General features: G+C 39.2%; 1 protein-coding gene across 2 annotated transcripts in view; it reads left to right on the top strand.

Annotated features, from left to right (window-relative positions):
* Positions 1 to 21246, top strand: part of LOC134632214 (growth hormone receptor-like) — a 33927-nt gene that overhangs the window by 6841 nt on the left and 5840 nt on the right. For both annotated transcript variants that reach the window (XM_063480866.1, XM_063480867.1), the window contains exons 2-4: positions 5113 to 5200; positions 19488 to 19623; positions 20958 to 21136. In XM_063480866.1, coding sequence (XP_063336936.1) covers positions 5122 to 5200; positions 19488 to 19623; positions 20958 to 21136 — 394 coding nt within the window. In that variant the 5' untranslated portion in view covers positions 5113 to 5121. The remainder of the gene's footprint in view (positions 1 to 5112; positions 5201 to 19487; positions 19624 to 20957; positions 21137 to 21246) is intronic.

The raw sequence follows: 21246 nt of genomic DNA, 5'->3' as shown, positions 1-21246 counted from the left end.
GAAGAAAGAAATATGACCTTGCTGCACATCTTTGAATAGCACTGCAACAAATAGCAGTGAATATATTAGAGTGGAGACGGTAAACTGGCAAGGCGGCAGACGTCAGAGAAACTTTCATATAGATCGAAGCTAAAGAACAGGCTTAGAGAACAACATGACTGGGTTTGCATCAGAAGGTCTCTGCCTCTTCGAATGGAGATCAAACCACATCTTTGTTGATATGTTCTGAGGCAGGGATCGTAAACATGAGGCCCGGTGTCCAAAATTTTGCACATTCATGTCTTACAATTTAAACCCAAGAAGTCATGCTGACACATTTCATTCATTTACTAGAGCAATATGTTTTTGTTTTTTTTTTTAATCATGTATAAACACTGAGACATGCTGTTTAAATTGCAGTTCTTTTTCTTATTTTAGGATATGTTAGGGATTAAATGTAGAGTTATACTTTGGTTCACTGACAAAAAGAGGACTTTCACTGGTCCGGTCTACTTAAGCAGTATGTAGCCCACGGTGTAAAATGAGTTTGACATCCCTGATCTGAGGTGTGAAAACTTTTGCATTATGCATAGAAGATCTTTATTTGTGAAAGAGTTAAATTATTAAAAGATAAACGTTTTGAAACCACTGAAAGTGTTTTCTGAGTTGTATGTGGTGCAGCGTCATTCACAAGGCCTACAACAAATACTGCCTCCATCCTAACATACAGTCAGGTCCATAAATATTGGGACATCGACACAATTCTAACATTTTTGGCTCTATACACAACCACAATGGATTCCAAATGAAATGAACAAGACATGCTTTAACTGCAGACTGTCAGCTTTTATTTGAGGGTATTTACATCCAAATCAGGTGAACAGTATAGGAATTATGACAGTTTGTATATGTGCCTCCCACTTCTTAAGGGACCGAAAGTAATGGGACAATTGGCTTCTCAGCTGTTCCATGGTCAGGTGTGTGTTATTCCCTCATTACCCCAATTACAATGAACAAATAAAAGGTCCAGAGTTCATTTCAAGTGTGCTGTTTGCTTTTTGAACCTGTTGCTGTCAACTGCCAGGATGAGATCCAAAGAGCTGTCACTACCAGTGAAGCAAGCCATCATTAGGCTGAAAAAACAAAACAAACCCATCAGAGAGATTGCAAAAACATCAGGCGTGGCCAAAACAACTGTTTAGAACATTCCCAAAAAGAAGGAACGCACTGGTGAGCTCAGCAACACCAAAAAACTAGGAAGACCACGGGACACAATTGTGGTGGATGACCAAAGAATCCTTTCCCTGGTGAAGAAAACACCCTTCACAACAGTTGGCCAGATCAAGAACACTCTCTAGGAGGCAGGTGTATGTGCGTCAGAGTCAACAATCAAGAGAAGACTCCACCAGTGTGAATACAGAGGGTTCACCACAAGATGTAAACCTTTGGTGAGCCCCAAAAACAGGCAGGCCAGATTAGAGTTTGCCAAACAACATCTGAAAAAGCCGTCGCAGTTCTGGAACAACATCCTATGGACAGATGAGACCAACATCAACTTGTACCAGAGTGATGGGAAGAGAAGAGTATGGAGAAGGAAAGGAACTGCTCATGATCCTAAGCATACCACCTCATCAGTGAAGCATTGGGGTGGAAGTGTCATGGCGTGGGCATGTATGGCTGCCAGTGGAACTGGTTCTCTTGTATTTATTGATGATGTGACTGCTGACAAAAGCAGCACAATGAATTCTGAAGTGTTTCGTGCAATATTATCTGCTCATATTCAGACAAATGCTTCAAAACTCATTGGATGGCGCTTCACAGTGCAGGTGGACAACGACCCAAAGCATACTGCAAAAGCAACCAAAGAGTTTTTGAAGGGAAAGAAGTGGACTGTTTTGCAATGGCCAAGTCAATCACCTGACCTGAATCCGATTGAGCATGTATTTCACTTGCTGAAGACAAAACTGAAGGGAAAATGCCCCAAGAACAAGCAGGAACTGAAGACTGTTGCAGTAGAGGCCTGGCAGAGCATCACCAGGGATGAAACCCGGCGTCTGGTGATGTCTATGTGTTCCAGACTTCAGGCTGTGATTGACTGTAAAGGATTTGCAACCAAGTATTAAAAAATGAATGTTTGATTTATGGTTCTTATTCTGTCCCATTACTTTTGGTCCCTCAAGAAGTGGGAGGCACATTTGCAAACTGTTGTAATTCCTACACCGTTCACCTGATTTGGATGTAAATACCCTCAAATAAAAGCTGACACTGCAGTTAAAGCATGTCTTGTTCGTTTCATTTGGAATCCATTGTGGTGGTGTATAGAGCCAAAAATGTTAGAATTGTGTCGATGTCCCAATATTTATGAACCTGACTGTATATGTGGTTTTGCGTTTTCTTTAACTTTTGAAAATTCCTTGGCACAAATTTATAAGCTCCAACAGTCTGAGCAGTGCTAAGTTTTTAAATGTTATAATACGTGTTTGTGATAAATATTTATACAAAAAGACCTTTATTATCATCTCTCATTACCACCTCTAATCAAAGCTCACAGAACTCACTGAGTTCTGGGTAGATTAATTTGGCACTGAAAAAATGGCAACTGATGTCAGCAAACAAGAGCTACGCAAAGCCCAGAGAAGTAGTAAGGTTGGATTTCACAAGAGCTGGCAGGAATCCAACACCACTGGCTGGGTGTCACGTTCAGAAGAAATCTGTTTAGTATTTCGAAATATGCCTTTCCAAGAAAGATGGATTGTGTGTGAATACCAAGAAGCATAATGAATAAAACACATTTCTTAACCTGCTTGTCCTTGCTGCTTTCGAATAACTGGTGTTGTCTCATTCATTCCCATCTTTGTGTAACAAAAAAAGATAATAAAAACATGTCATTAAACAGGTTGCAGTTTTGAACAGCTGCTAAAATACTACTATGGATATGCACTTACTGGCCACTTTGTTAGGTATACCTGCTCAGCTGCTTTTTAATGCATATCTGCTAAGCCTGCATTTAGACATGTAAACATTGTCAAGATGACCTGCTGAAGTTCAGACTGAGCATTGAAATGGGGGAAAAGGGTGACTGAAGTAACTTTGAACATGGCATTGTTGTTGGTGCCAGACGGGTTGGTCTGAGTATTTCAGGAACTGCTGATCTGAAGGGATTTTCCCACTCAACCAACAAATCTGCAGCAACTGCACAATGTTATCACCATGTTTGCACCATGTTTATCCTATGCGGTGAAGAATTAAGGCAGTTTTTCAAAGGAAAAAAGTGGGTCCAAGTCACCACTAGCAAGGTGTACCTAATTAAGGTGCCAGTGAGTGTAACTGTCTTACTGCTTCATCATTTCGTTGCGTTAAGAAGCTGCAGTTTCTGCTTCTGCTGCAATTGCAGAGAAGAAATGCTTTCTTTGTGCACTCTGAGCTTCATATAATGAAGTGATTTGAAGTGTGGATGAATGAGACTTAGTCATTTATTCTTTTCTTGAGTTTAATGCAGGTAACAAGAAATGCATCCATTAAATTGTGATAGTGCACAAGATGTAGCACGTAGTGGTGTCTGGAAAAACAAGCAACATGCAACTAGCTTAAAATGGACACTGGGCTAGCTTGTTAGCTCAGAAATTTCTTAGACATGTGGACAGACAAATCTGAAAATGTCACTCACTCTTAAACTGAAAGCTTAACTATAAAGAATTCTACTAGCCAGTTTCCCAAACATGGATTAAACCTAAAAGACTAAAAGGAAAAAAATCTGTGACAACTCTATTGAAAAAAGGTTTAGTCTAGGATGAGGCTTAATCCATTTTGGGGGAATTGAGCCGTGTATTTAACAAAGGCCTCAGTCATACAGTGAGCCCCCGGCAACCACTGGTTGCTAGTGAAAAATGTGTATTCCCTAACCGGCTGGCGGATGCTTGTTAGTTTCCAGCAACCACTCAACCAATCAAAAACCGTGAGTCAACTGCTTTCAACGACTTCTGTGTTCTTATTGTAACACCTCTACTAATGTTCTAGATAAGAATTAATAAATAGCTAAAGCTGCTAAACAGAAACAAGCAAACAAACTGATACTAAACTGAATTAAAGGCAAAATGTCAAAAAAAAATAAAATAAAAACTAATCAGAAAAGATTTTTAGAGCACTCAAGCACTCCCAAAACCGTAGTAGCCCTGAAAATAATAGCAATAATAGTTTGGAAAATAATGCTAAAATGCTAACTTCTAACGCTAACCCAGAAGGAAGATGAAGAGCTAATCTAATGACACAAATCAGTGGTGTAGATTTAAAACACGTCTTACCTGAAGCGTTAGCAGGCAAAAGTGCAAACTGTTGTGATGATGAAGGGTGATTAAAGTGACTTAAAAAGTTTCTGCTTATCCATATTTGCTGTTTAAATAGCGTCAAAAACACTGGCTGGCTAATTTTAACCTTCAGTGTTTGTTTACAGTATAGGACAGTTACAGATCCAGGTATGAACAAGTGAAAAGAATGTTACCTGTCCATGGCCAGCAGCAGCCCGTATTGATTTAGAATATTGTTATGACTTTATTGTTATAAATTCTGTTTCACTGTTACCTTGGCACAGAGAAGGAGAGAGGAAGATAGAGAGGGGGAGGACAGAGATTTCTGAGATAAATAATATTTGTGTTTTCTTGTTTTCAGTACTACTGGTCTTCTACGTGCATTAAGCATTATGTTGTTATATATTATTTTAGAATCTTTACTCAAGTCATGGATTTTTTTTATCAGTTATTGTGCAGAAAAAATGCAAATGTGCAAAAGTTTAATAAAGTTAATCCAATTTTCTTATAAGCAAGCTGAAACTATAAACATACAGAGATTGTTACTAATGTATAGCACCTGCAGCAGTGTGGCAGTAGTCGAAGTAGTAATAAGTTCAGCATGGGAAGCTGGTATAGAATATTTTAGTAAACCAGGAAAAAACATTCTTTGCCTTAAATAACAGTGCCTCAGCAGAGGTTTAGGTCTAGTTACACCCCCGGTGGGAGCGTACTGGTTTAATGGTGGTAGTGGGCTGGGCCTTCGTGGGCTGGGCCTTCGTGGGCTGTGTGGTTCAGCTGGGTGGACTGCCCTGAGAAACTTAACATTACCCACATGTCTCCTCCACAGCTCCACACCATGGCTCCCACTCTCACCATGCTCCTCTTTGTGCTTCACATCCTCACTGCTTCGGTGCTGCAGTCGACCTCAGAACCAGGTAGGATTTTGAATATTTATTTCAATAAATCAGCATGCATGTTTGTAAAGCTGTGGAAGACCTGATTCAGGTTTGAAAACACAGTCATTAAATGACGTTTATTCGTGCCTTTGGTTGTATTTTGCAACCCTACTGCTATGACATCTGGTGCCTTCTACTAGCCAGATTTTCAGATGCTGTTCAACTGTTTTGTGGGAATAAAAATTGAGGAACATCATAATAACTGGGGAACTATTACCAGAGATCAGGATGCTTTTAATGGTCACAGGAGACTTTGAGCCTAGTGTAATGTAAAATACTAATAGTTGCATACTTACTGAGCTGGTTTGGCTTTAAAATGAACATGAAATGGGTTGCATAACCCATTCACAGAGAGCCTCGGTGAGCAGAGAGCAGAGTTCTAGTGAAGTGGCTTCCCAGGAATTCTGAACAGAGAGCACTCGGCTGTTGTTAAACAATGGGAAGCTGTTCAGTTCGTAGAGGCCTGGCTTTCTACCAAACAGTCCGCAAATGGAAGTGGAAATGCTGTGTATGTGGACACATAGGCTGTGTTTTATCCACAGTGATAAACTATGTCTGTGCTGGCCATTTATGTCACACACGGACATCCGGTGCTTTGTCTTGTTACATAATGCTCAGTAAGTTAGCAGAGGTGTGGACAGAGAACATGATCTCCTGCTGTTTGCTATTATCCTCTTTGTGTTCAGTACCCTTTAAGTGGGATTTTACAAGGCCGCTGTGTTTTGACAGGAGTGTTTGCTGCTCTAGAAAAAAAAAAATGAGACTGAGGACAGCTTGTTGATTGAAAACAGTGAAGTCACAAGTAAAAAGAGTTCTTTTTAAAAACAGATTTGGCAACACACTAGCCAGCTTGTAGTGACCTGTACATTTCTGACTCACTCCAGTGATCTCAAATGTTGTGGAGGTTTAGTGTCACCATGGTTAATGGCTGCTTGCCCAGTGGGAGGAATATCTACAGAACCAACATAAACTTCGTGATCTAATTGTGTAATATGAGAACCTACTCTGGAATTTTTTAGTGTAGACAAGATTTTCAGAATCAACATAAATTTAAAAAGGCTGAATCATCATCAAAATATAGCCAGAGGCCTTGAAATTGTATTTACGCAAATGTACACTATATGGACAAAGGTACTGGGACCCTCTTTGTAGCTATAATAGCCACTATTTGGTGTTGTGCTTTGTGATGTAATGCTTGCATGCAATTGCCCTGCCATGGAAACCCATTCCATGAAGCTTCCACTGCACAGTTTCTGTGCTGATGTTATATCCATAGGAATTTCTAGCTCTGCAGTAGCTGACTCAGCAGATCATTGGCGACGTTTATGCACTACAGTGGTCCCTCGTTTATTGCGGGAGTTACGTTCTTAAAAATAACCCACGATAGGTGAAATCCGCGAAGTAGCCAGCTTTATTTTTTCCAATTATTATAGATGTTTTAAGGCTGTAAAACCCCTCACTACACACTTTATACACATTTCTCAGACAGGCATGAACATTTTCGCACTTTTCTCTCTTATTTAAACACTTTCAAAGTTCAGACCTTCATAGAAAAATATGTCCACCATTATAGAATGAAACCAAAGATCCAACCCTTTTTTCAGTTCCAGAACATGGGAATAGAGCAGCTGCGAGAGAATTCAACATTAATGAATCAATGGTACGGAAGTAGAGGAAGCAAGAAAAATGAGTTGAGTAAAGTTTGGCTTAACTGACTGTTTTGTTTCTCTTAATGCGCCTCATAATCCGGTGTGCCTTATGGTCCGAAAAATACGGTAACTTCTACCTTCCTTTAGCTTTTTTTTTTTTTGTGCGATGGTCTTCTTCCTCTGCCTCTTGGGTGCTACCGCAGGTGCCTTTGATGGTGCAAAACGTTTCATCGACATTGTTGTGTTTGTTGGGGAGAAAACTTGCAAACATACAGTACAGCACTTCAGAGTCACACTGCTAGCGATCGAAGATTTATGTAAATTTGACAAGCTGAATGCATTCTGTACTGTAAAGGAGACACAGCAGGAGACTGATTGACAATGGTCTACAGCCGATCAGGATGCAGAACACAATGCGTGTAAACAAAAAACAAAACAAAAAAAGAAAAGCATGCAAAATTGCACAAAATAATCTGTGAAACAGTGAGGTCGTGAAAGGTGAACTGCGTTATGGCAAGGGACCACTTTATATCCATCAGCGCTCGGCAATCCCATCCAGTAACTTTACTTGGTATGCTTCCACTTTGCGTATATGCACATAATACCGCTTACAGTTAATTTTGATTATTTAAGAGGAGGTAGTCTCATTAGAGTACTATACTTAAAGTTTAGAGAACTCTTTAAAAACAACCATTCTTTCACAAATGTTTGTATGATCTTGCTACTCAGTACCAAAAATATGGTGTTTACCTACAGATTCTGCATCAGGTATATTTATAGAGAGTGCTCAGTGTTTTATGTTGTCATGCCGACAGGCTAAAAGCCACTTAAACATAGAGGCAAACAAAGATAGGGTGGCTATGCAAACTGGTTGTATTTTGCCAAACCAACCTCTTAGTTATATTACCATGTCCAATGTTAAAAGTTCAGTTTAAACACATATTTACAAGATGAATACAAAAGGAAAACCTTCAGTTTTGCTGAACTTTATGGAGCCTTATAACCACAGCCAGATTGATTCCAAACCGTTTTCATTCTGGCAGATTTTATAATGCAGATTTTAATTTGCCTCATGTGTCTCCCCATTACACACAAGGTGTCCTTTCACATCACTGCCTCTGAGAGACAACAGTTTCCAGGATCAATAGTGGGTGGCTTGAACGCGGGTCATCTACCAATCAGTTCAATCGCTGGCTGCTCCAGTCTCCAGACTGCATGCCTTAGGCTACGTTCACACTGCAGGCGAAAGCGCATAAAATCCGATTTTTTTTTACCCTGTGCGACCCATATCCGATCATGGTATGACAGTGTGAACGGCACAAATCCGATATTTTCAAATCCGATCTGGGTCACTTTCGTATGTGCTACTGAATCCGATACATATCCGATGTTTTAGAAAGCGACTGCTGTTTGAACGGTCATGTCGCATTAAATCCGTCTTTTACGTCACTGACACAAGACAGACATCAATTATCAGCTCCGGAGAAGCGCCCGAGAAGACATCGCGAACGCTTCCTGGCCATCCAGTGAAACTGTTGGGACGACAGCGTTGGAGAAATGCGAACATTTTATTTATACTGTATAATCTGCAACTATCCTTTGAAGCACCGCTCCTCTTATTAGGTTATTTACATTATTATGTAAATGATAAAATAACAAAAATTGGGAAACGTAAAGTCCGAAGTCTTTATATTAAGGGCCATCAGTCAAACAATACTATTTGGTCTGGGTCTAAACAGAGCGCGTTGTGTGTGACGTCTTCTTTTGCGCAAGTTCCAGCCTTTTTGTGCTTTGTGTCACATTTTATTTGTAGTGTGAACAAGCAGACAAAAAAATCGGATTTGATCAAAAAATCGGAATTGAGCATTAAGACCTGCAGTGTGAACGTAGCCTAAGTAACCTTTGGCATAGATACTGAACCCCAAGTTGCTCTTCGATGTGTTCATCGGAGTATGACTGTGTGTAAAAGGCCTTAGGTGTAGAAAAAAGTGCTTGTATGAATTAGGGCTGCCACAAACAATTATTTTGATAGTCGACTAGTCACAGATTATTTTTGCGATTAGTCGCCTAATCAGATCATGCGTCCACTGGACATAAAACGCACAGCTTATTGCACCAGCACGCATCTGCTCTTATATAACTATCATTAGCTTACAGCTTGAAGTGTTTAAGGTATGTGCTAACTAAAAATAAAGACAAGGTTAGTTTAGTTTATTAAGCTTTTAATGAAATTTGCAGATTGTCTCGGTGGAGTTTAATAAACTCGGCCGTCTGTTCTTTCTATGTAAAAATATAACAGGACACTGGAGTAAATTCTCTACCATTTCACACTTCTGTTTAATCATTCTCTGTTTGGCATTTATTCAGCTGTGTGAAAACTATAACTTTAATCTCAGCCAAACCAATTTACTGAGGAACAAATAAAACACTGAAAAAAGCCAAAAATAAAATTTTTAAATTATCTGAGGGACTTATATATCATGTTAACCTGAGTAGTGAAAGACCGCGGGGGGTTTGAAAATGATGTGCCGGGAGTTATCGAGCTGGTGGGTCTCCAAAAACGTGGGAGCACTTTTGCAAATGTCTTGATAAACCGAGCAGATATTTGAAGTTTACACAGCTACATTCTCGCCTGAAATTATGTTAAAAGTTTATTTTGTGACCCAGAAAGAGTAATAAGAGTAATATTAAAACTTAGTAGTTGCCGCCATTGTTGAAAACTGGAATTGGCTCGGCTGAGCTATGAATTCTGAGATTGGCTGGGTCACAAAGAATACACCCGACCCATCCTTCAAATCTGGGGAAATGAAGAACGCACTTTTCGGGCGCGTTTGGGGGAGTCTTCGAATTTGGACAGGCTTCGCCGCATCGCTGTAACGTAATTGGCCTACAAATGCAGCCTCCGAAGGATGCGGCCGCTAAATTTGGACACAGCTATGAAACAGGACACTGCTTCTTCTTCTTCGGGGTTTAACAGCAGCTGGACATGCAATGCTGCCATCTTCTGTTTCAGTCCGTTATTACACTCTTAAGTCCTACTACTTATTCCTGAGTCTTTCGGGATCTTACAAAGCTTCAAACGACGCGTCGACTGTTAAATTAGTAGTCAACGTAATCGTGACTAGTCGACTAATCGTGGCAGCCCTAGTATGAATAGGTGTGAATGAGGAGTGTTGTATTGTAGTGTTTTGTTTTTTTTTGGGGGGGGGGGTTGTTTTTTTGTTTTTTTTTTTACTTTTAATTCCACCCACTGGTTAGATTTGGCACTGAAAACGACTGCTGAGTTTAGGTAACATCTGCATGGATAGGATTAGGAGAGGACTGGTTTGGATTTAAACACACACTTTCACAACAATGGCCCTGTTTGTTGTGAAATAATGAGTTGGGAGGGACCAATTGGGCTCAATTAATCCTTAACATGGTGCATCAGGGCAAGATGCAAAAGGACAACTTGTGCCTTTTTTCATCTGCCACACCAGTAGTTTTGACACTGATGCCCTGGAGATGAGAAAGGGCTGTAACATCTGAGGCAACCAATGAGGCATAAAATACCACACTCAATCTGGCATTTTCGCTAGCATTTTGAAAATGAAATAGTTAAACATAAATGAAATAATTAAGAAATGTAACTGGCTTTCAAAGTAATGATGATGAAAGCAAAGGAAAAAGTTAGAGGATTTTAAAGAGTCAACAATCAGTCGGCTTTAACTGTTTTGTTCTTGTTTCACAATAAAAGTCAACATTATCTGTTTCAAGTTTCAAGGGTTTTTTTTTTTCACCTAAAGGTAACAAAACTTTTACAATAGCTCTGTCACATCTTAAGGGGTGTTTATGCTCTTTCTTTCCTCCTTTCTTGTTCCATTTGGCCACTTATATGCTCATCTGGGTCAAGCTACAGCATTGGAACAAATAGTACATTTCTTTTTAGAGCACACATAGCCAAAAATAACTCCTCTTACTTTCCAGCTATACTGAAGCACCAGCTGTGGGAGGTACTACTTCTAGGAATTGAGTGGTCTCTGTAGGGGTCAACAAGTGTTTTTCCTCTTTGCTACTAGAGCACCACAGGGGATATTACTTAGAAATCAGGACATTTGCCGTTGATAAAACAGCATTTCCTCTCTTAGGAGGTTATATTGTTGCTTTTTGGCATGAATAAACTGTTTTCCTGCCCATGATTTGCCCATAAAGCTTGTTGGGTTTCTAAAAGGCTGGAACTTTAATCACCGATGAGGGCTTCTTGGCTCTTAGCCAAGGAAGGAAATGGCTTTTCTAAATGCAGCGCGTAAGGCATTTCCCCCCTGAGAGTGCACTTATTGATGTCTGAGCATGTGAATCTCTAAATCACTGTTTTCGCTGTCTGCTCACAGGAAAGACATTAATGAAGGCTTCCCACCAATTTGCTGAGCACAGGTTAACAGGTGCAATAAGGGGGAAAACATGAACTGATTAATTAGGTGGATTTGGTAAGTGTACGAGGCAGTCCGTCAAAAGGAAATTAATTTATCTGCTATTTCCCTTCAAAATCAGAGCTAAAACATAACACATCTTATCAAAACAAATCACACAAGGGTGTTTTGTTTTACCCTGAAATAGGCTGCCAGGAGGCCTCTGAGAAAAAACATGCAGTAAACATGTTTACCCCGTAAGCTCGTGGCAGATCTGTAAGAGAAGCCCTGTAATGAGAACAAGCTGTAAGCTGATATTGCCATCTTGGAAACCGTCTGTGTGTTTTGTAGCTCTAATGATATCTGCTGCTCCAGAACTACTGCTCACATGTTTACTTACACCACAAGTGAACTCTGCTTGGTGGCTGCTAAGCAAACACAGCAGCACTTTGATGCACAGGCACAAAAATGAAAACCCTTTGCAAGCCAGTCTAGTTTTTTTAATCACTTCTCTGCCTGCAAATGGCCCAACTACACAACACGTGTATAATACGCTCTGGCACAATACACTTTTTCCATTTTGTCTTCTTTTTCACTTTCACTCAGTACTTTAAATACAAGTGAAATAAACCCTGAAATCACAGAATTGTTGTTAGCAAAAGTAGAAAATTACTCTGCTTACCCTTTCATCGTATTATATTTAGTGCTGTCAGCGTTAATCTCGTTAAAATGACGTTAATGCCATAACCGCATTAACGTGGCAAATCTCCGTTACCGAGTTAGCTCGTTAACGCGTTAGCGCCTTCCAGCCCCACGCACGGGGCGATCCGCGCTAACTGGCTAATGGAAATTTGCCACATTAATGTGGTTATGCCGTTAATGTCATTTTAACGAGATTAACGCTGACAGCACTAATTATATTATATTATTTGGTCGCAACTTATCTTAAACTCAAACAAATAACAGTGCAGCACCCCATTTGCTTTTTCCTTCTAAGACCATTTTAAGCAGGGAAGCTGTGCTTTTAGCAAATCAAATCATGATTATTTCACAGCAATGTTATTACCATTGATTGAGTAATAATTTCACCTCTTATCATTTTATTGGGCCATAATTAAAGTCGCATTCATTTGAAAGCACTTTATTGTTTTAGCTGGTGGAGCTGAATGAATTACGACTAATTTGCAACCTGCTGGGCATTCTGACTAATAACATGCCTTATTTAGAAGTTATTACATATCCACATAGTGTTACTGATTGACCAGAATGGTCAGCATACCTTCTGCCCATTGAAACAAGAGTATTATTTAACACTTTTCATGGCATCAGTAATCTCCTTTTTTAGTTCTAATCATACAGAGACCATATTCAAACCTCTGTGTCATTGTTTTATGCAAACTATATTTCCCCAGTCACGTGCCTACATGTCCCTTCAGATCATAGATTATATATGAAGCTAGATAAGATAGATGGTGTCACTGTGGTGGTAGAAACACACTTCGAGTCAGAAACATTCGAGGAAAACTGTTTGAGGGCCAACACGTGAGATGCAGATAGCTATTTTTGCATTTTGAATGAAATTACGCACTTTACAAGATGACTTTGTGTATATCAAACTGCAGTATATCACTCTTTCCAAGGTTAAGATTTTCCATGCCGGCACTACAGTCATGTGAAAAAAACGTTTTCACATGACTCTGTGCAACCGAGTGAAAAACTAAGTACATCCTTGCTGCTTCCATTATTAACAAGCGTGACTAGCTTTTTTGGGGGGAAAAAAAAGAAAAAAAAAAAAAAGAGGTTTTGACATGTTGCCGGTCTGGAGCATACAGGTTCATGTTAACACAATGCCAGATTTTTTTTTTCCAGGAATGGATACCCAGCAATTCTACCCTAAGGTCATACTGTGTAATACTCAGAAAAACTGTAAAACCTCCCCCGAGCTACATCCTAAAATCTGCAGGCCTCAGTTAGCATGTGAAATGCTCTTGACAGTACAATTAGAGAAAGACTGAACAAGTCCAGCTTGTTTGGAAGGGTTTCTAGGAAAAAAGAAAACTCTTCTTCTCTCTAAAAAGAACATGGCAGCATGGTTTAGGTTTGCATCTAAGTTGCATCTGAACAAACCCAAAGGCATCTGGAACAATGTCCTGCCTAATACATGCAGATCACCACACCTCATACCAACTATCAAGCATGGTGGTGGAGGGGTGGTGATTTGGGCATCTTGCAGTCATTGAGTCGACCATGAAGTCCTCTGTATTCAAAAATATTTTAGAGTGTCTGAGTGCAAAAGTGGGTCAGTGATCCAAAGTACATCAGCAAATCTGCAAGTTACTCATTTATACAAAAGGTGTCTCACCATAAACAGTAGAGCGCCAGATATTTATTCATTTCATGGACTATACTGTCACGATAAAACTGAGAAAAATCCTCTGGATCCATTTTTCCACTGTAGAACGGCTGTTCTAGAACACCCCCCCCCCCCCACCCCCTCCCCGAGACACACACACACACACACAATTTCTGTCAATGATTAACATTACAAGGAGATCAAAGTTGAATTTCACTTGACATTAAGTGCAATTGCATCAGAAAGTTCTTATTTGTTGATTTTTTTTTTTTCCTTTAAAAAAAGGAAAAACAAATACCTGCATTGCTCCGCCTCCCGTCAGTGGGGCCCTGCCTACAGTTTAAGAGTAATTAATAATAATTAATATGAAGTAATGTTCTTGAACGCTCACATTCAAGCGCATACCAACTCAAAGAAATGTTCCATGTTTTCATTTATCACTAAACTGAGCTACAGGAATCCACCACATAGCTGAGTGTCAAATTAATTATTCTCTTAATCCTGACACAGTTCTAAGGAGGAGCAGGGGATCGAATACACAGGTTATTCTTAACCCATGACGGCTTTTTCTCTGAAGCAGGCCAAAGCTGTTCATCTGCTGCCTCTCAGATGTGAAGGAGTCATCTCATTCTCACACTTCTATCTCGTGTTTTATCCTCTCGGACATGTTGATGTAGTCAGCGGCTACTGCTGTGTTTACCTAACAGCTTGTTTTTAAAAAAATTTTTTTTTAAAAATTTAAAAAAGGCTCTCAGCTTTCTATTTAAAAGGACACCTACTTGACATTTCACAAACATATCCCCATTCTCCCATCCAGACTGCTGTGCATACACACCCTATTTAGCCAAAGCAAGTCACTTTTCACCACCCAAGTCAACAAAATACACAGAATAGATAGCCCCAACATACAAGATGTACTTCGCTGTGTCTCCCAGCACAGACTCGAGATTCCAGGAGACGGGCGGTTAATTCTAGGGGCTGGACAAGGCTGTAGAAGGTCCTTAAACCATCAGCAGGATGGTATCTGCTCCTTTGTGGAAGGAGGAACAGGATAAGCACTGCCAGAGCTACAAAATGACCTTCAGCAGTCTGCTGTTGTGAATGTCTCTACATGCATAAAGGACGCGGGGTCCATACAGACTACAGAATACAATTTTCATTTGCAATGAAATTTCAGCAAAATGGATTAACCTGCTGCGTATTCTTTTCATTTCTATTGTATTGTAGCGTCCTTTCAAATCTAACACATTGCCCAGTCCATATCAGTGTAGATATCCAGTGTTCCTTTGGATTTTTTGACCAGTGTACAATAAAATAAAATTCAGGAAAATAATAAAAACCCAACATATAGTGTAAAAGGACATGATGGACACACAAAACTTAACTGTTTTTAAGATGAGATAATATCGGCTTTTATTTGGTTTTCACTTGGAGGGAAAAAAGCCCCAAAAATCACTCTTCCTATCAGCGCTGCTGATTTGTTTTGTGAAAGTCAGGAAAAATCAGCTGAAGCGCCAACATCCTTAATTATAAGTTTTGTGCATATGTGGATTAAAAAGTGCCTTTTTATTTGGCAAAACTAATTACCTTGTTTTTGTTTTGTTTTTTTAATTCCCACATCCCTGATTTGATATCAAATATTATTAAAAAAGATGAACCCAAAAGCAGAGAGGCGGGCTGTTTTATTTATACCTTCATGCATGCAGATCTCTAACAGCAAGAGTCCAAAACAAAGAGAAAATAGAATCCAAAACTAAACTAGGAACGCTTGGAAGTAAACAGGTGGAGGATCACACGACACAACCACAAAAATGAGGATTGGATGCCTTTATACGGAGACACATAAGGGCTAACAAAAAACAGCTGAGAACGATCAGAAAAGGGCAAGGGTAGGAAGTAAAAGTGCACACAGTTTCTAAAGGAAGCAAACAGAAAAGAATACAAACATTTACCAAGTGCGACAAGAAAACATACTGAACATGTCTACACAAGAAGACAGGGGCGAGGAAACACTAAAAGACGAAGACAAACAGAGGGAACTAACTAAACAAACTCCGTAAAGACATCAGTAAATAAAGATAACACCTGAAGACTCAAACAACAAAGGTAGAAAAACAAGACACCATAAAGACTGAATAGGGAAGCTCAGAAAATAAACATGTCAAAACTTCTAAACACGAGGCACTAAATTAAAACTGCTCTACAAACAGTAAACTAGACACACAGAGAATCCAAACCTAAAAATAACCAAACAAAATGCAGGGACTACAGTCCCTGTGGAGATGATAAACAAATCACAAACAATATGAACAAAACTTAAAACCTTTCTTAAGAGAAAAGGAATAAAGTGTAAACCACGAGCTCCAAAATTTGTAGCACCAGTTAACAGCATTTTGTTTTAAGGTAAAATCTCTATAATATTGGAGAAAACCGAAACCGTTGCCGATCTTGCTCTGAGCTGCACAGTGGTGGAGTTTCAGGGAGGGGCAGCCATCTGGTGCGACTGGTTGGATAGCGAGGGGAAAGTGCGAAGTTTAGCAGAGAGAGATGACAAACAGCACACAAAGGAAACATTTGGCCGGTAAGAGGCTTCATTAAACACACACCGGGAACACAAAGCTCCGGAAACCGAAACATCTGCAGGAAGGAACAAGAACAAAGCAAGTGGGACTTCATGGGGGAAAAGACACAAGGTTAATGGTTTATCATCATTATGAAAATATGATGATAAACAAGGACAGAGGGGAATAGGGGTGAGGTGCCCAGCACAAAATCACAGGGGGTCCTCCAGATTTGTAGTTTAAAGCCCAATCTGAAAAGTAGAGAGGGTACCTGCCTCCTGAACCTAAACTGGGAGTTTAGCTGATAGCTGAAGACTTCGTCTCCCGTTCCTCTTTTAGAAACTCTAGGAACCACAAGCAAGCCAGCAGTCTGAGAGAGAATTGCTCCATTGGGATAATATGATACTATGAGGTCTTTGAGATACGATCAGGTCTGATCCTTGAGAACTTGGTATGTGAGGAGGACTTTAAAGTCAAATCTGGATTTAGCAGGCAGCCAATGATAATACTGGAGAAATGTGATCTCTTTCCTAGTCTCTGTTAGTGCTTTCATTGCAGGATTCTGGATAGCAATACAATTACAATACAATACAATTTTATTTATATAGCCCATTTAAAAACCAGATATATGCCAAAGTGCTTCACAGAAACCAATTAAGAGTAATAATAAATACAAGTAAATAAAATAATAAAATGAAATAAATAAAAATAAAATATACTGACAGGTGGGAGACATAACTAACCAATGATACAGCAGGCATAGTAGGCACGAGCCGAAAGGCTGAAGGTTAAACCATAAAAACATTAATAAAAGCAAAAAAAGATAAGTTACAGTACACTTAAAAATGCAGGGTCTAGGAGGCAGGGAAGGCAAGGCTAAATAAATACGTTTTTAATCGCAATTTAAAGAATTGAATTTAATCAGATGCATTAGCTAGTTTAAATCTGATCTATCTGAAAGGTCCTTTTCTGTTACGATGGGTACCTACTCTTCCTCCATTGCCCCTGTTACCTCTGGTGTCCCCCAGGGGTCTGTGCTAGGTTCTATGCTGTTCTCTTTATACTTGTTACCCTTGGGCCGAATCTTTGCTAAATACAATTTTTTTTTTTTTTTTAATTAACTGAAAATTTTCCCCGATAAGTTTGAAGTTGGGAATGAACAATCTTCTCTAGGATTTTAGACAGAAACGGGAGTTTGGAAATAGGTCTAAAGTCAGCGAGATCTTTCTGATCGAGGCAGCTCTTTCTGAGTATAGTTTGCACTACAGCATGTTTAAAAGCAGCCGGAACACAGCCCGATAACAATGACAGGTTAATTAGTGATAAAATACGGGGCCCGATAACGTTAAACCCATCTTTAATAATGCGAGATGGGTGGATGTCATGAACAGTGTTTGAGTGTTTTAGGTGATCAATTATACCCTTAAGAGTAGGGAGCGAAACTGGATGAAACTGATAGAGGTTAGTGGAGCATCGTAAAGCTGGGGCCTGACTCATCACAGGGGGGTGCGAGACTCTTAGAGATAAGATTCTGCCTGCAAAATGATTTAAAAATTCTTCACAAAGAGCTAAGGAAGCCAATCTAGGCATTTCAGGATAGGGATTAATCAATGAGTTAAAAGTTTTAAATAAAAAATGTGGATTGTGACTGTTATTTGTAATGACAGCCGACAGGAAAGCCACTTTAGCCAACTTAACAGATTTCTGAAATTCCAGGCAGGTCCTGCGAAGGATATCAAAAAACACCTGGAGCTTATCTTTTTTCCACCGTCTTTCAGCTTGGCGGCAAACGTGTCGTAGAGCACGTAAAGAGTCATTTAACCATGGCTGAGAGCAGCTTCTAAGCCGTTTTACCTTTATAGGGGCCACAACGTCAAGTAAAGAGGAGCATGTTTAAACAGTAACATATTGTGAAGGTTCAGACAGACAAAGTGGATTTTTAATAAAAGCTAAATACAGCAGGTAATACTGAAAGTTTCTGGTGTCCCGTGCGACACCTATTTTGTGTCATCTTTGCACTGAAAGTTAGTTTAAGGCCTTGGTGTTCACTTTCAGAGCTCGTCATAGTAGATCTAAGGAGCTTGGAAAGAAGGTGACTGGACTTAGAACTGAGGAAGCTTCTTGGATGAGAGGTGAAACTTCAGGAAACTTAAAGAAGTCCACTAACCTTCTTTCCTTAGACTACCATGACCTGGATGACTGAGAACCGGCACACACATTCTTCTGTTTTAATATTTGTCTTTTTATTTGTTATTTCCTGTTGGGAAGCACTTTGAAATCCCCAGAAAGGTTCTATATAATATATATGCTAAATATATGTGTCTAAACGTTTGCATAACTATAAATTGTAAATGTGAACATATACACAGCATTTTGATATGAGTTCAGCATTTGCAGTAAAATGAAAAACAACTCGTTTGTGCTTTAGGGTTAAAAAAAAAAACTGCTAATCTTTTCCACATAGTTTTGGAAACCGCCCACATTCAATCAAATTGCCAAGCCAAGTCCAAATCAGTTTTTATGACTACCACAAGAAAAGTCCCATGCATATCTTGCATATCTTGCAGAGTGCAGTAGATATTTGGCGTCATCAGTATTGTTTAAACAAATGTTTAAAGTGGTGTTATGTTACTGTGTTACAGAAAGCATTGAATAAAGGGGCAAAATGACCTTATGGTTGAACATGTTGAGCATGCACATCAGTGCTTGAAGAGAAAAAGAAGCAGTGCTAAATTACTAACTGTATGCACTGAATATTATGCACCACTTAAACTTTGGTTTCTGCATTAAATATGTTTTTCTTCATTCTGTACAGAAAAGACCAGTTAAACCACATTATGCTCACATTTTTCACCTTTGCATCGTGATCACAGTTCACACAGACAGGATCTGGGACAGAGTATCGTACAAGGAAACTGCAGAAATGTGCTCTCTGCACACGTGTTTCGAGTTTATTCAGGCAGTAAAACAGATTCCCGGTGGTTCTTTCTGTGTAACTGTGTTTCTAGGTAAGGCAAAAGCAAATAGCTTGTTCCGTGAGTGTCGTGGCACTGAACTCTCCAGCTGCTGCTTTCTCTTAAAGAGCAATAAAATGACTTCCAGGAAACTGCTGATACTCGCCTTGTGGCTGCGCTCCTCAGTGGAGTTAGATTACCATTATTAGCTTGTCACTGAAGTGTATCTTTGCAATCCTCAAAAGCAACAAGATTTTATAACACTTGCAACAAGGAAAAGAAAAGAGAAGTAGATATTTACTGTATTAAAGATAATTATGTGTAATCTTCCCCTCTGTTCCTTTCTCCCTGTTTCCTTCAGTTCTCTCTGAGAGACGTCCACACCTCACTGGCTGTGCTTCCCCAGACATGATGACTTTCCGTTGCAGATGGAATGTTGGCCCTTTCCAGAATCTCTCTGATCCCAGAGCTCTCCGTTTATTCTACTTTATAAATGTGTAAGAAGAAAAGATCTCTCATCACTACCAGAGTGCTTTTTTGGGAAAGATTAGGAAGGGGAAAAAAGAAGAAAAACATGGGTCATAGGTGCCTGTTTTGTACAGGCATTCGCACATCTGCAGGTTCTTAAGCACAGCTTTAAAGAGTTTCTACACGTATGTAGTGTGAGGAAAACGCCAGTTGTTTGCGGCCTTTGAAATGATTTTAAAGTATTAAAATAGAAGTATTTTTAGCCTGTTAAGTGAGCAAAAACACAGTAGAAACACTTTATGTGTAGATAAACCATCATTTAGCTGTTTAGGTTAACCAGGGCCACTAGGTTTATACCTCCAATGCATAAAATTTAAACTTATGGTGCAGACATTCACTCTGTTGACAAAGCAAAGTCCAGCTTATGTTGTAACGTTTAACACTCCTAACTTCGGGCAGTTTACGCTTTATTGCCTTAAATACTCTTTTTAAGTACACACGTTTTAACACAGGGAAAGTAAATTTTCTAATTGTCAGCAAATGCAATAAAAAGATAAAAGAGGAATAATGAAAATCCCAGTTCCAATCCATCTCCAGACTATCACCAGCTATTTCTAAACTGTCTGTTACAGCCCAGTTTGTTTAAATCTTCTGATTTTGTTTCGCTTCACTATTCCAGTGTCTTTTTATAATACAAATATTTCATGAGAATTTGCATCTAAATGTAAGGACTTTATCCTGTAGAATCTAATAAGAATTAGATTTGGTTCAGTCAGAGAAGTGCATCTAAACCTACAAGTTTATTCCAAAAGATTTTTATAAAAATTTGTAAAAGTTTAAAAGATGCGACCCTTCAAAATTATATAGTTCTGTCTCTTTAAAATTGGAAAATTTTATAAGGAGTAAGAATTTTAGTTCAGTTTTTTTAATTTATTATTTTATTTATGATGAACGACCTCTTGTGGCCGACCTGCACTACCTTCATGACCCATGAAACCTTTGGCTGTATTTTATGTGTTATCAGCTGTGTTGCTTGATTGTGAAGCTAGGAAAAACTAGATAAATTGCTTTAATTTTACATACATGTCATACTTGATGAGTTCATATAACACAGTTGTTTATTCCTCAAAACTCAAACAGAATATTTAAAAGATTAGATAATCATACTGCCTCTTTTTTTATTATCTATAATTCCCCTCAGAACAAAATGCCATTTATTAGCAGGGTAGGTCATAATCTTATCTGCAGATTACCATGAAATCGCATTTCATGCATACATGGGAACAACCCTTTTTTTGTGACCTTGCACTGCTCATGGATTTCTTAACTGACTAATGCACTGATCCTGTCCCCCACCATTCAGACCCCCTCCTCTGTCTTCTAAAAATTGGAGTGAATGTCCTCACTACAGCAACGAGACGCCAAACGAGTGCTTCTTCGATCAGAACCACACCTCGATCTGGACATATTACAACGTCCAGCTCCGCTCCAGGGATGAGACCATCCTCTATGATGAGAAGGGTTTCTTTGTTAATGACATTGGTGAGTTCACTGCCTCTTTGCACACACTGAAATTATTATGTTAGAAAAGACTAATAAAAAGATACAGTTGTAAAGTTTTTGCATGTTACACTGTCACCACTTTTAACTGT

Source organism: Pelmatolapia mariae, linkage group LG7 (genome assembly GCF_036321145.2).
Source record: "Pelmatolapia mariae isolate MD_Pm_ZW linkage group LG7, Pm_UMD_F_2, whole genome shotgun sequence".
Lineage (NCBI taxonomy): Eukaryota > Metazoa > Chordata > Actinopteri > Cichliformes > Cichlidae > Pelmatolapia > Pelmatolapia mariae.
This window is presented reverse-complemented; position numbering and strand designations above follow the sequence as displayed.